The sequence below is a fragment of the Bombus pascuorum genome, chromosome 11 (genome assembly GCF_905332965.1).
Source record: "Bombus pascuorum chromosome 11, iyBomPasc1.1, whole genome shotgun sequence".
NCBI classification, from domain to species: domain Eukaryota; kingdom Metazoa; phylum Arthropoda; class Insecta; order Hymenoptera; family Apidae; genus Bombus; species Bombus pascuorum.
The window spans coordinates 567,626-583,963 of NC_083498.1; the positions used below are offsets into that span (position 1 = coordinate 567,626).

At 37.1% G+C, this 16,338-nt stretch overlaps 2 protein-coding genes across 3 annotated transcripts in view; one reads left to right on the top strand and one right to left on the bottom strand.

The window, feature by feature from the left end:
• The window catches only part of LOC132911696 (lateral signaling target protein 2 homolog), a 179,981-nt gene that overhangs the window by 155,420 nt on the left and 8,223 nt on the right, over positions 1-16,338 (top strand). Inside the window, exons 2-4 of one of the 2 annotated variants that reach the window (XM_060968543.1) lie at positions 3,103-3,993; positions 5,556-5,817; positions 8,512-8,819. In XM_060968543.1, the coding sequence (XP_060824526.1) occupies positions 3,612-3,993; positions 5,556-5,817; positions 8,512-8,819 (952 nt within the window). In that variant the 5' untranslated portion in view covers positions 3,103-3,611. Of the gene's footprint in view, positions 1-2,949; positions 3,994-5,555; positions 5,818-8,511; positions 8,820-16,338 lie in introns of those variants that run through there. The other variant, XM_060968542.1, reaches the window with a different exon arrangement.
• The window catches only part of LOC132911702 (uncharacterized), a 39,896-nt gene that overhangs the window by 18,455 nt on the left and 5,103 nt on the right, over positions 1-16,338 (bottom strand). The gene's annotated exons all lie outside the window — the stretch shown is intronic.

A 16,338-nucleotide genomic window follows, 5' to 3' on the forward strand; every position in this document is an offset into this window, starting at 1 on the left:
AAAGATACGCACGATGCGATATCGCTACGATTACAGATACATAAGCAAAGGTGACCGCACTATGGGCAAAAAGGGAGGTCGTCGGAGGCACGGACGCCACTGCTGGCGGCGAAGGAAAGGGATGGCTGGTGGTGGAAGTGGCAAGCGTCGGTATAGGAAGGGGTAGGGCTGAACGCATCCCTGCCAGACCGGCCACCTGCCTACCAACCCTGTCTGCTCCACGACGCTTCCCAGTATTCGAGCGATCGCTAGAACTCGCGCACGCAATTCCCTCGGCCGGGGATGTGCGTAGATCGCGCCATCGCATCGACACACATCGTACTACGGAACTACGTGCGACCTAACGTAGTGGCAACGTGCTCGAGGTGACGTGCCGTGTCTCTGTAACCGTGTCCGTGTCCGTGTTCGTGCTCTTTGCCCCCGTGTTCGGTACACGCCACCCCCAAAATTTCGACCCAACTACGATACAGGATCGCGAGAAGTCACTGTCGCCGTCGTACGTCGTCTGTTCGTAACGCCACCGCTTGCCCGAGCTATGGATCCGCCGGAAGTCACTGTGCTGGTATCCTACGAGTGCCCCTAAAGGACACGATCCTTGTGCAATCGCGACGGATGTCGGAGATGCTACGAATTCCGAACTTTCTCGTCGTCAGGCCTTTTAACTTCGTATCGCAGGTTTCCACTGAAATCTTTCAGCTTCGATTTCGGTTTATGCGACACGATGCGACGTTTCCCATTTCTTCTTTCTATTTAATCACGCCGTATTATTTGGAAGAGATGCCGGATGGAAGTTTGGATGATTCGAGCAGAGACTTGAAATCGCCAAGTTCATAGAAGGTCAAAGATATAGGTTGTATGGTACTTGAAAATTACAATTCGAGGTGCATGTTGGGTATTTCGAGGATGATTAATGACCTTGTCGAAGTATACTCGATATAAACGGTATTTGTGGTCGTTTACATGAGAAAGCACGTTAATGTTTACCGGCTTTAATAGGTCAAACGAGGTGCCGTGCACTCTTTGCGCTTGACTTTCGCAGGCAACGATGCTCGTTTCGATTCCCCGTCAGCGTTTCTCTTCTTAAAGATGTTACTAACGATGCGGAAATTTGCAACTTTCGTCGAGTCGATCGTTCCACGTTAAAGAATTTCAATCGCTCGTTGTATCGGAAGAGTCGTTAGAGGCATTGCAGAAGATACGAAGATTTTCAACTTTCATCGAGTTGATCGTTACACGATGAGGAATTTTTATCGTTCATTGTATCAGAAGACTCGCTAAGGACGTTATAGATAGTACGAAAATTTGCCACTCTCGTCAAATCGATTATAGTAAGATAAGAAATTTTGGTCGTTCATTGTATCGGAAGACTTGTCAAAGATACTGAAAGCTCTTCTTCGGATCTGTTATTAAACGATTTCACAGAGATCTCGACCAGATAGAAAGAAAGTCACTTTATTGGAATTACGTGCTTTCGATAGGAGCGATCAATCACCGTAATAAAAATGTATAGCATCGGTTTGCCGCGTCTCGATTGACTTAGAAAGTATTTTTTAATCTAACGAAACTTTCGATGCAAGCATCAACCAACAAGAAACTTCTAATCAAAGCTTGCCGGATAAAGGGAGAAACACGTGCTAATCGCATTAACGAACTTCACTAATACAGAAGTGACTGTTTACACGTACCTCGACGTTCAACCCCTGATCCTATTAAGCTGAGAAATAAAATCGTTTTCCCGTGATTTTGTCGTCTCTTGGACTGCGGTTAACGAAACCAACGAACCAAGTACTATCTGTTCGAACGATGCAATACGGTGCGAATAAGACTGGTAACGAGTGAACGTGGATTATTACCGTATTATCGAATGAATTTTTATCGTAGATTTCTCAGTGACAATTTAGAGTGATAGCCTCCCTCGATCTTTGCTCCTTGACATCCGACCCCTTCTCCCCTCCCAGTTTCGACAACACACTTGACACAAACACGGGCCATCGGTGTTTCACAGCGAACGCTGCCTGACATGGCTACGTGTTTCGACCAATCTTCGTTTCGCGCTTCACAAAGGAACGAGGTCATTAGGTACGCGAGAAACCAGGAAGGGTCGAGGGAAGTTGGTCACGCGAGAATAAGCTGCCGCAGCACTTTTGTCGGGGCCTTTCTTTTATTTCGGAAGGATGTCACCACGGTCAATCCTTCGTAGTTCGATATCTCTATCGAGTCGACGCTCTCCGAACTATACGATCGATCGAGATCGCTCGCCAATTTCTTTCAATGGGTAGCTGTTATGCGAACGATCGAGTGGAACGTTTATATTGGAGTCAACGGTTTCGAAGCCATAAGAGAATGGACGTTTTAATGCGATTGAAACGGTTGACAATCCGATCTATCGCTTCTGGTCACTTGTAAACCGATTGCAACGGTACTAATTCTGGTAGATCGTCACCTACGATGGAGGCAGAAATCGAATTCGGAGAGCGAATTCTACAGAACTGCACTTGCGAAATTAAATACGAACTCATCAACTTGTTAAAGAGTACAATTTTTTTGATAACTGTTGTTAGATAATGTGCACCGACGGTGAATCGTTGGTCGATTAAAGCAAAGGTAGAAGTTGGTCGAAGTAACAGAAAGGGAAAGCGCTTATTAAGGGATCGTCCGGCATATTTTTTATTCGTGCTTAAAGAGATCCTTAAACAGAGATCAAGTTCGAGGTAATAAATCGAGCAGCTGCTTTTCAAATTCGTACGACGAAACGAAATACACCGCATCAAAATACGGAAGGAAGCGTAAACTAAAAGATAAGAATAATTTTGATTCCGACGTAACGATCTTCTTTTTTAATTGAACGAGTCGCTTATCTCATTCCCATGCGATGGTTGAAATTTGAATAAGGTTGATCAAGATAAGAAGAATACGAAAAGAAAGTTTTCGACAGTTGCTCACTTCCAATTGAGACAATTAGGTTTCACGAAAAATGAAGTTAACCCGATGAAACAAAGATTAAAAAGGAAACGAAAAATTATCTTTATATTTACGGAAGACTTACTCGGACGTCATTCGTCTTAATGGGAAGCTACTCTAGTGAATGCTACTTGGGTGAAGAAATAGAAGAAGAAGAAGAAGAAGAAGAAGAAAATAAGAAGCAGAAGGAAATACGAATAAAGACCGTATTATTAATGGTCTAATGACTTGTCCGTTGAACCCCATTGATCGTGGATCATTACGGAATTACAAAGCGTCAAACGTTCAAGATTCGTGTTTTCTTTCTTCTCAGAGCTATCAGACGTGACGTTAAATCGACAAGTATAATTTGCGTTGGAAATTGCGAAACGTCCTCGTTTGGTCGACGCGTTTCCTTAGATACGAAGGATGGAAACGAAGCTGCGGAATAGAGAAAGATAATCAGCTTCATGTTGTCCCGATTTATACGAGAGCTTTCAGTGGATAGTGTCGTGGAAGAAAGAGGAAAGCAGAAGGGGGGGTCGAACTCTAGCGTGTCGGTTTTGTGACCGTTTGCTCAGCGGGCTTTGGAAAAGTCCCGCGACGGTTCCTATTACAAAGTGGTCACCATCGAGGGTGGTGAACGTAATGTGACAACTGTAGGTGAAGAGATGACGGTGACTCCGTCGACTTCCGATGTCGCTGACAAGGCAGTCTCGACGGATGATGGTGGCAGTGGAATGGAGGTGGCACGTCTCGAAGCCGTCCTCGCTGCTCTGGTGGAAACGAAGGTGGAGGCGATTAAAGCTTCCTCGGCTTTGAGCAAGCGTTCCGGTAGCGCACCGGCTAGTCCTCGTCGGCTTAGACTGACTTCAACATCGACTGCCTCCTCTTCGCTGAATCACCAACATCGAAGAAAGGGTCATCATCATCATCATCACCACCACCATCACCACCATCATCACCATCATCATCGTAAGAGGCACGATTCCGCTCCGTGCAACGACTTCATTGGAGACGCTACGGAACATCATGAACATAATGTCCATCACGGTAAGTATCGTTAATTTGCTACAATTTTTTCCCATACTTTTAAACTTCAATATTTTTTACAAACGTCTATGTACCTAGGTAGACTAATATACATATATAACAGTACATATAATAGTCTGGAGTATACACAATTTGAAAAATATTTTGCTTAGCGCTATTTTTAATTATAGCTGAAGCCATTTTTCTCCAAAGTACATTCACATTATTCTTCTTGGTACTCTGCTAGCTGGATAAGCGATTCTGTAGCAATTCCGTAGGGGATTACCTAAAAGCTGGCACCATCTTTGCAGTTTCGAAAAAGTATAAATTTTCTCCTCGTTAGATGATTGGACAAACTCTTAAAAATAACACAAAGGAGGTCGTGCTAGTTAGATCGTAGTAATAACCAAGTTATACTATTTAAAGCAAAAGTTTTCACAGCTTTAATGTTCAGATGATAGTGTTTGACTTTCACTTCGTTCGAGTCCCCTTTATCCCTCTCAAACAACGCGATACCCATAAAGGACGCGTTTATTTGAAGGCTAAATTGTCTTTTAAGCTCTTTCCAGAGAATGCTTCGTGATTTCTGAAACTTCCTGAATGTGTAACGTTTAACATACCTGAAGCTTCTGCGCGAAATATATTCTTACGATAGCTATAATTCTATCCAAGTTTACGTTGATTTTTCAATATAAGGTATACGAAAATTGTAAACGAAAAGAGGACGAACTCTATTGCAGAGAAAAAAGCTAAATTCATGAAAGTAGCATCAATTTCGATGCTGTCAAGATGGCCTAACCCCTCGACGAGGGTACCCTGTTTCTTTATGAGATTTCGGAGCATGAAAAAGTGCGAAAACGAATGAGACGGAGGTCTAATGACCCAGGATCGACCCACACTCGACCGATCATAAATCTAAAAAGTTATCGAGGGTATCCGACGAATCACCTTCCGATTGAAATTAAAACATTCGTTTCCATCAGATCTTCATGAAATTATTACCGGTCGATTAGGGGGACTCTTTCGACGAAAATGTTTTCAAACACGAATTCGTACGAGATATATTCGGTCACGAGTATAAAGTCGAATCATTCTCCACCTTCACAAATGAAAATGTCCACACAATGGCGAACCTTTCTTATTAATTTTTTATTATAATAATTATTTCTGTACGATGTATTCTTATGTGTATAATTCAAAATAAACGTAGTAAGATGGTGTTTAAGCTTCTCAATATTTTGTATCCGAATACATGTTCTTTGCACCTTTAATGCCTTTGTGTCTAAGATTAACGCCATGTTATTGTAAAAATAAATCTTACTCTATGTAGAGTGCGTCGATGCAATTTATATTTTGACGTAGGGTTAGCTTACGTCAAAGAATGGTTCGTATAAGATTACGGCGTGAATCGATAAATACATACGTTACGCTGTAATGAAAGTGTTCGTTCATAAAATTTACCAGAACGTTTCGTTTGAACCCACCGTTTTAACTTTGTGAATCGTATTTTAAAAATCTGCATTTATTTTATGTATATCAAAGTGTCAGAGATGATAAAACACGATGTATATGTATCGTTGCAGGTAAAACGAGGCGACAAGCATCAGAAAGTCCACGACGTCCAAGGAAAAAGCGCAAACACTCGAAAAGCCCGAATATTCTTCACGGCGTAGTACAGGACGTCCAAACGGGTCTTGATTCACGTTTAGAACTTTTTGGAATGGACGGTGATCAGGATCTTGCATTGATAAACTTTGAAAGGACTCGAGAAACTCTCAGCGATTCCTGCGAATACTCGCAGTTGCACCGAAGTGCCTCCTACTTTCCCCAAAGTACAGCTCAATTGTAAGTGTAGTCAATGATATAACGTTAAACACCTAAACCCGCTAATCAAAGAAAATGAGTTAACTCGTTACACGGAATAAAAAGTAATCGATTTTCAAAACTATATCGATCGTGCGTGTACTTAACTCTGCTACGTGCTTATCATTTTACATTTTTTAGTTTAACTGTATCTGTCGCAAACAGTTTCATGCAGTTTCTCGTTACGAGTTCCTTATTTCTGTCTACGGGTACGAGTATCATCTCCTTGAACATTGCAATTTCGTGCGCTGACGAAGGGACATTCGTAGGCGTGTTCGGGAAGAAAGGAACTCGATTTTCCTGTAAGTGCAATATACTGCGAAACTGGGTCATCTCGGTGCGTAGTTGCACGTCGTTGCTCTATTCGTTAGATGTTCATCCAATACGGTTTCATACTAGAATCGCTTGGCGAACAAAGCGTATTCGACTGTGTAATGAAACTCGGATTGACGGTGACATTTGTCAGGGAAAAAGATCAAGGAGAAACGTCATTGTGCCTTTGTACAGCCGCACCTTTTTTTCATCAGTCTGTCTCGATAAGTGTTTTCAGACTGTTCGCAAGACAAGTAATATGTAAATTTACGTATTTATATCAACGTAATATCAGAAAATATCGATTTAAAAATCTCTGTTGCTTAAATATTTTTCTCAGTGAATATTTTAAGCTTCTAAAGTTTCGATTCATGTTTTATTTAGCACCCTGTGTGCATCTTGTTTGCTTATATCTTTTGTATCCTTTCAAAGTAATTGCCTAAGGAAATTACATACGTAATATATATGTATAATACGGGGTTGGAGTATTGGAATGGTCTGACATATCGTTGGGTCACACTACTTAAAAGTAGATTTAAAACTTATACAGAAATTACGCGTTCTTACGAGTCCAAGCAATATAGGTATTCCGCGTTGTTTCTACGTGTATAGCTGGCATAAGATCGACGAGATTTCCTTTGTTCGACGTAATGATGCGGTTCCCTCAAGCTGCTGTACACTGAAGCACTTCCATCCATATTTTTATCATGATTCTTCCAATTACGACTTTGCTCTTCCAAGACTTCTTGATTTTCCTTACAATTTAATTCCTATTTTCTGTGAGCATTACTATTTACGTTGATTCGAATTAAACGAATGACAACGAATTTTACTTGTTCGATAAACAGACAAGTGATTTTCATTTATTTTAATCCTAGAATACAAACGTTTCATATGTTTAACAATGTAACATGTTTGCATTCTAAAAATATAAGGCTTTCTATAATATAATGTGTGTGATTGTTAAGCATATACATTTTTCTTTATTTAATCTCAATTTAGAAAGTAATGCTTGAAAAATACGGCATGACCTATATTGCGAATGCGTCAGCTGGATGTTTTATCAAGCATCTTTGTCTGACACATTTCTGGATCGAGCTACTTGTACGAAAGTCGAGACATCTTTAATTATGGATTAATCCGTTAAAGTTTAAAACGATATTGCGACAAATTTTACACGTACATTGATTTCTGAATCTCTTAACGCGGAAAAAGCGCTTAGTAGTTTATTTAGTTCGTTTTACAAAAAGAATTAAATTCGATTAATTTAGAAAAACTAAATCGTCGATTTATCTTAATTTATTTTGTGTTTCGAATATATTCTTTAGAAATGTATATTTCTCCAAACAATCGTAAAGTCACACAGATGTATTTTATATTATACTCTTCATTTGTATGTTTTTATTCTGACGTGATGAAAAAGAAAAGTTCTGGAATGCATCGTATAACGTTGATAATTGCGGAATAAAATGTAGCGTGGTTACAACATTTTCTCTTTACATATAATCCATACTTTAACACCATTCCTTATCAAAGAATTACGCTTTACAAGTATTTTCACATCATACCTCATGCAAAGAGCATACATGTAAATCATGCAAAAGTATAGAAGAAGATATATACCTTACACAAATTCTACGCTATACAAAAGCGTAAATTAATATAAAATTGTAAAAACATAGAAATAAACGAGTATAGGATATTTCATCTCGTAGTAAAAAAGTTTCCTTGAATATTTTAATGTATGTTTACAAGCAAGTAGAATTTTCTACCTTCTCTTATTCTCCTAGTATGTTGTTCTAAATATGGATTCTAAAGCTACATTGCAATATTCGGCAGTTAACGAAACTTCCTCGTCTGTATCTGTCAAATGCATCTGTTCCGGGGACCATGAAATATTCGTTTTTGTTTTGTAATTTGGAAATCTTACATGTATATTGGGATATTGTTACTTGTCTTCTAAGATCGTGTCGTGGACGGAATCAAACTTAGTGGTAAACTCAGCGCGGGAGAACTATCCGACGTCATTACAGTTTCGCATCGGTAACGCAGTGCGTAATTTGATAGGTTTATATCTCTAATGATGCATACAAATGAGCGTGTAATTGTATGCGGTTCTTCATCAGAAATGATTCGCTAAACGTTTTGATATTTGAATGTAACGCTATGCCGGTCCTTACAATTTTACATCGAACGATTTCTTAAAGGAATTCGCTCTGCAGTAAATAAAATCTAAGCTTTCAATTAGAAAGTTAAGTCTTAAGTGTCATTAGATCATAAGTAGACATACTTTAAAGTACCAAACATATATCCAGAGGATGCACATAGCGAGAAGTAAAAATTTGTCTTATCCTATTCTTGCAGAAAGATCCACTACGACGACGACGATTATGTGGCGTTGAACATAGCGGACGAGTTGGAAGAAGAGGAGATCTTGAGCGGTACCGAAAAGATCGAGGCACCTCGGGCGAAGTATCATCGGCCCCGCAGAAAGAGGAAACGGAAACGACGTAAAGTTATCAATACGGGTCCTCAAGAAGAACTCGTCGATCCTGAAGAACTTCCACCACGCGCTCGTTGGACGATCGTTGCGACAGCCTGCCTCCTTCTTACAATGTCTTTACTCTTAGTCGGAGTTACGCTCAGAATGGCACCAATCATCGACGATATGGGTATGTCGTTAGTTTAATTATTTAAAAAATTATGGACAAGAATTTATATTCGATAAGATCATCATACCGGCAAAAATACGATTGCATTGTTGGAAATATTAAAATCCCATTATGATTAATATAAAGTCGTTATATATCTTAGAATCAATACCGTTTAACTGGTGGATTCTGTAAAAATAATTAATTAATAGTTACACGTTAATCTTAATCTTCCATTAAAATGCAACATGTCATAATACGTTATACGAGAGACATTTCAACGTCTAACGTGGATTCGTAATATAATATGAGAAGGAGATTTAGAATTTAGGTATTCAGGACACGCCTCCGGAGAAGGTTCTTTGAATTAACGATAAAATATGCAAGCAATCCCAAGAGAGGTAACCTCTAGTTACAATCATAGTGTGTTAATGTTTTATCGTATCAATAACTTTCCTTGTCTTCCCAAGCAACGGATACAACCCTATTTGTTTGCTGTCTGATTATATTCGAAGCTAGAAAGAAAATCTCGTCGAAAATACACTTATTCGTTCGCACCAAGAAATTATAGTATTGTTAAAATATAGGCCAAAGGAAACAAGCAGGTACATACCGAAGAAATATCTCTTTTCACCTCCAAGTTCATTATTATTTTTCAGTAATAATTATCGATAATCCAAGTACAAGTTCACTCGTATTTTTCAAGTATTCGTTCCCATTAATATTTTTCTGTATACTTACAAGCAACACATCAGATTCAGTAAGTAGAGTAGCTTATAATTTTTATCAAAGAAGGATTCGATATTCTTCTAAACGTGAAATTGTGCGTGTTCTAGTCGCATGCTGTCAAAAAGAAAAGAAACGAAGATCGGCTGATTTTAAAGCAACTATACGATACTACAAACAATGTAGTTTGTCTTGCGAAAACGGTTGCTGCAACCTTTGACCAATTAACTAGCGGAATTGTGTAGCAGTTGATAGTACTCCTGGAACAATATCCAGCGCGAAAAAGCATTTTTACCACGAATTTACGTAGACAGGAAAATACGCGCACATACAGAAAATTTACACGTATACACATCGGACAGAATGCAGTGTGAAAACTCGAGGGCGCTCTGCGCCTCTAAATTAAAGGCGCACGTCTGCGAATTCTCCAGTCAGTCGTCGGATTTCCGTGGAGGAACCACCACGAAGATTTCATTTTCGCGATTTAACGTTCAACGTTCTCAACCTTTCGTTCCGTTCACAGTAATCACCGAAGTTTCGAAGCGCCGATACCCGCTATATCCATGTTGGAGCACCAGTTTACTAGTGTTTCCTTCCAAGTAATGCGAGTACCTTCTTTCGAACAAACAGCTTCGCTTATGTCGATGTTCTATTTTCGATCGACGAAAGTTTCCTATGGTCACGTGTAGTTTATCGAAGGTTTTACATTTGCAATACGTACGTCAGTACGTCGGATCTATTAAAAATGTAAAAAATTGATCTCTTATTATACGCCCCTTGTATAGTTTGACGCGTTAAAGTGATATTTAAATTAGAATATTCATCGGCTGTGAATCGATAAAGAATTGATAAAGTCCAGAGGTATGTAATTAATGATCAAAGTTGGAGAGGTGTGGAAGCTACTACGTAAAAATTTCTTTTTGTTTGCATTTGCTTTGTTTGATGTACAGGCGTTGATGATGTGTTTGAGATACTCGAGTCGTTACAGAAATCAATAATTTCTTTAAATATTATTTTCTTTCTTATTTCAAAGATAATTTAACAAAAATTTATTTATTCGTTATACACTAGTATATCTTTTTCATCCGTTGTTTCGTCATTAATTTGCATCTTCAGAAGCAAAGCAGATAATTGTAGGTGTTCAAAGTAAGTGTTACTCATTAGTAGTCATCACTTGTATAATTATATACATTATACAAATGTATATAGACAGTCGTTTAAGTTAGCATTTAGAAAAATAAGAAATGGAGAAAGGGTCGATATAGAGATTTTGTCTCAACTTTTACGCTTTCATTTATTTCTTTTGTTTTTCTATGCAGATAAAGTTGGTCATTCAGTTCTGTAAATATAACAATCAAAAACCTCTTAAAGATTAAAAAAAAAAAAAAAAAAAAATTGAAAGAAGACTCTGGGGAAAATATACAGAATGCTTACATATTTAGTTATTTATATGTATTTTATATGTTTAGTTATTTAAGTGTAAAACTTGAACAGCAACTTATACATCGTTTAATATTACGATAAATTATCACACGCGAACGATGATAGAGATAGCTTTCAAAAAATAAATTTTAAAGGAAAACATATAATTCTTATCGGGTTTAAATATTTTCTTGATTTAGGATATTTGAAAATACTTTCAATATTTTCCAATTACGTAGGAAACTGCTAACCGATTTCACAGCAATAAAATCTCGAGGTACAATTTGAAAAAAGAAGAAATGGAAAGGTCTGTGCCAAGTATGATACGAAAACAACTATAAAATACGGTTTGCTTACTTTTCAAATCGATTGCGAGGCGCAGGTTGCACCTGCGAAATCATTCACATAACGTTTCTCGCACACGATTCGACACTTTTCCGCGATATGTTTACACGATTATGCACTCTTCTAGAATCAGGTCAAGCCTGCAGATGCCTGACTTCTCCATCGTTCGATTTTGATGTACGTCATTAAAAGAGCGTATATAACTGGGATTACCATTGCCGAGCTTTCGACGGATGCCTCTGTTTTCTCCAAGTCCAATAGGATCGCGTATACCGAGCTTCTTCTTCAATTTCTCAAATGTTCGACATCACCTCCGTCGACGCATACCGCATGCCAGAAATGTATATCGTGCCATTCGCGCGGCGAATTTACTGCTTCGACGAAAGCGTACCGATGTTCCCAGTGCAATCTTAAGAATAGTTCATTCGAAGGCTGACGGCTTTATACTCTCTGTCGTTTTTCTTCTCTTTTCTTCAGGCGATCAAGTATTTTTCCACGTTGCCATTACATCTAATTATCGTTATATAAATTTTTATATAATTTTATTTTCTTCTTTTAGCTTTTTGCACGTGCACGTGCTTCTTATTTCCCACACTGTATTTTGTTCTTTTCATATAATATACAAATACAAATTTTCATATAACGTTGTTCATTCAGAAACAACGCCTTTAAATCGTGCAATGTTCTTAATTCAACTACTTATAGTTTAAATCTAGAAGATTACGAAGGGATTTAAATACACAATCTCGCCTGATCTGCTCAAGTAAAAGAATCGTAAAAGTCAGTCTAGTCAGGGCTAACTTTCGCCGGCAGGACTTTTTAAAGGTTTACTACATGCTAATAGATTATAGGAAAAGAATAGTATCAAATCGCTACTAGAAAATGAAAAGGAAACTATTATTCTTATCAAGACTGCTATAACTGATGCGAATTAAAATTATTCAAAATTATTAAAATTATTCAAGTTCCCTGGAGACATTTCATGTGTATTGCATGATCCATTATCGATCGCACGACACGAAGAAAGAAATTTGTCAATCTTATCTTTTAAAGGAGATAGATCGTGTCTTGAAAAACGTATTCGACTTTTCTATTTGGTTGTAGAAAATATATTTGAGTGGTTCTCGGTATTAACAACGAAGTCGTTGCATTTCCGGTTGTATTTCATGCGGTTATATCACCTGTTACGCTTGTCGCTCGGTTGTCCCCGTTTCTCCAACATTGTTGACATTATTATGCGAATGTCCTTACAACAGCGAGAGCTGCTATACGCTAATATTGGTAACGAGTACACGAGTACTATCGATTATCAATATCTGACGCTCTACAATAAGAGGAATCACAGAGCAATATGCTAACTGGGAAGAGATTTCGGATTCTTCCTAGCGATGCTAGGAGAAGATGCTAGAAGTTCCTCTCGACAGAAATTTTCCTGGCAAACATCTACGGGCGTTCCGTCTGTAATAAATGTCACCAAGTCGCCTATGAACTTCCATTCGATAGTAAGTGATATGACGCGGAATCACCAAATTTTCAGAGTAAATTGCAGTTCTACTTTTTATTGGATTCATTTTGCCCTTTAGAAACTAACTTGGTTAAATTTAACAGCTTTCAGAAAAGATTAGAGACAGCGTTTTCATTTCGATGATACCTCAAAGAAAGCGAAAGAAATCTGGTAATAACGTTAGTTCTATTCGTGATCGTATTTCTTTGATCATGTAAGATATGATTTACGTAAGAGAAATTATCCGTCTTTTTTTTCTCAAAACTCTAAAGTTTCCATCCTTGGCTTTTGGAATCGGAGAACGACGGAAGAGAATGGGTTAATACGTCAGAAAGTTCAAAACCGAGGGAACGAACCAATTAAAGCCAGTTTCCTCTCCTGGCCATCAATTTCCCAAGCGAAACGTGCGACTAATGTAGTAGGCTAGACAATCTACACTAAGGCAATTTAATTTTGTAATACACCATTATTGTTACTCCATCGATATCGTTAAATCAATTTTTAATTTATCTTAATAAAAAGGCGTGTATTTCTTAATTTATATTTACAACAAAAAAAAACTGTATATAGATATATCGGTGTTGAAGAAGCGAGTTAATTATGGAACAGCATATTCTTAAAAATAGCGCATTAACTTTTCACCTTTTAAAGTTCTTCGTTTAACACTATTTAAAATTTTTCATCTTCCTGTAAATAGTTTGGTATAAAAATTGTTGGAAAATTATATATATGGTAATTTGTGAAATTTCAATTCCTTTTTAAAAATTAAAATACAAAATTATGAAAATTTATTAGGTAAAAAGCAGTAAATCTAAGATTCGCTGGCACATTTTTCTTTCATCAACTTTTCTTTTTGGCGAAGTAAAATGCCGTTCCGCGGATATAAATAATGGGGGAAAATGTGTAACAAAAATTTTATTTCATAGCTTATATGTCTTTTATGGGAATGAATTCGTATTTATATAGCGTTTCAGTATTCATAAGAAAATTCTACGCCAATTATGGAAATATTACTTATTAATAATTCTATAGAAATTTAAATTAAGTTGTATTTAATTCAGGCAAACTATAACCAAGTGAAAAAGATAAATGATAAAAAAGACAAAAATACTTTACCACGCGACCAGAAATTCGATTGTATCGTAGTGCAGTAAAATATGGTTACTGCAATCTTTCTAGATTTTCTTCCTCATCGCACGAATATTCAAATAATTCAAACTCTGACGGTAGGCGTGGATTTTCTAAATATTTGGCCGAGTATGTTTATCGACATGTCCGTGCTACCCATATACGTATGAGCGAGTTAACAGGCACAAGCACATAAACGCAACCGTATGCAACACAAGGGTTGAGGGGAGGAAAGAGACATGGAAAGCGGATAGGTGGCCTGCTAGATCCGCCGCTAAAAATACACGTCGCAATAAACTCAAGGGTGACGTCCACTATATAGATACGACGTATTTAGCTGTCCTTAGTTATACTTTCATTCTTCTTCTTTCAAGTTGCCGTTTAAAAGAAACTTTCTTTTTACGCCAAAGCTAAATCTCGTATCCGAGTCGCAAAAGTCTTCGTAAAGGTAAATTTTCGTTGAATCAAGAGGATGCACACAATCCGCAGGAATTCCTTCATAGGTTCTGTGTTATGTCGAAATCACTTTAGATTATTTTATAAAGCGTATTATAGGTTGCTCACAAGTAGAATAGCTTCTGAAGTATATACAAACAGTTAATCAACGTTTAAGGGAACATTTTTTAAACCTTTAATATATTAATATGCATAAGATATATTGTTACACCTATAAGGTTTTAGTTAATTATGACAATACGCTATTCTGACATTTAACAAACGAATAATCGATTAGTTGCGTTATAAATGTCAATTAAATTCAGAACGTAATACACGAAGCTAGGCTAGGTAAATGGATAACTTCCCAAGTATTACATAGTTTGTTGACATAGCGTATCTGGACTCTGTAGTGCGTCAGTATAGGTATAGATCACGAGCAATTAATAACAGTAACTGGAATTGTTTTCTAAGTTCAAGACTTAAACGGGTAGAATATACGTGTAAAATATGATATCGTAGTATATTTTTCAACTATAACTATTTTATACGTTTCAATATGTCATATGTCCAAAGGATGTATATATGCTTTCGATGTTATATAGGATATCATTCATTACAAACTACGTATCAAAACATGTTCTCTGATTGGATGTACATATATTACCGCGGTAAAAATGATTAATGCTGTTTTGCAGCATAGAAACTTTCAAAGGAACAATGTTAAAGCATCCCAGTGAATGGCTCTAATGAAGCTCATTTAGAATTAATGGTTGGGAAAGTAGTTTGAGATGCTCCAGGTCAAACTTCGCCTCGTTTGTCCCACTGGAATGTTTACAAGTCCCATAACTGTTCGCTGAAGATGCATAGAGTTTATTTAAACGCACCGCGTCATTGTAAAAATGTGAGTTTGAGTACAAGATTAGTATCGTATATATTTTTTTTAACATATATTTATGATACTTTTTCGCGATTTTTATTCACAGACAAGATTCACGTGTTATCCTCTAAAATCTTTTAAATTATTTTCTTAAAGAAATTACTAGATCGTAAAACTAAAGATCATTCGATGAAATTTAAGATTTGTAATTTTCAATAAAATTGAAACGAGCAAACGTAACTCGAAGTCTATGAGAAAATAAAAGAAAGATACAGAGTCTCTGACAAATCTTCGTTCCACAAATTACACGAGTTTGAATTTCGCCATTGAAATAATAAAATACCATTTCCATGTTTCTTTAACAATTCTGTACTAATGGCCAAATATGTAATCATTAAAACGGAGAATTAATTAAAATGGAAAATGATAATTGGACGCTAAACCATCTCATAATTGCATGCTAAATTCTATATCGAAATTTTGATTAATATCTTAAACATACTTCTGAATTTTCGGAAAATATGTTAACATTTTCGATTTCACAAATCCTTGGCAGCTTTTTGGTAAATTTATTATACCATTACTGTAATGAAATAGCAATGCACGAAGTAGTCGAGTAGCATAAAGGTCGAAAAACAAGATTACTCACGTAACTTTTGTTTCATCCACTTTTTCCCGCGTATCAAACAACACGTTGATAGCTTAACATCTACACCTCCATCTTTGATATCGTCTTCAGTTTTTTCCAGAAAATTTATGAATTTTTAAGTTCGATATGTTTAAAAGTGTATCTGTACGTTTTTTCGCCAATTTGTCGGTTGACTCCAAACGGAACGCACAAGTTCAGGGTTTAATATAAAAATATGATCTCTAATGATATGACGAATAATGTGATTACGAACGAAAGTATGATCTGTTGAGCAATTGCGAAAATGTTTGAATTTATTGAATAAGTAAAATTCTGTGAAATTGACGTTGACAGATACAAGGAATAACATCGAGAAAGCAATTGTAACAGTATGTCGACTCGATTGATGAAATCTACGCAAGAAAACGAACGAAATCGTCGATTATCCGGCTCGTCTTCCGATCGAATAATC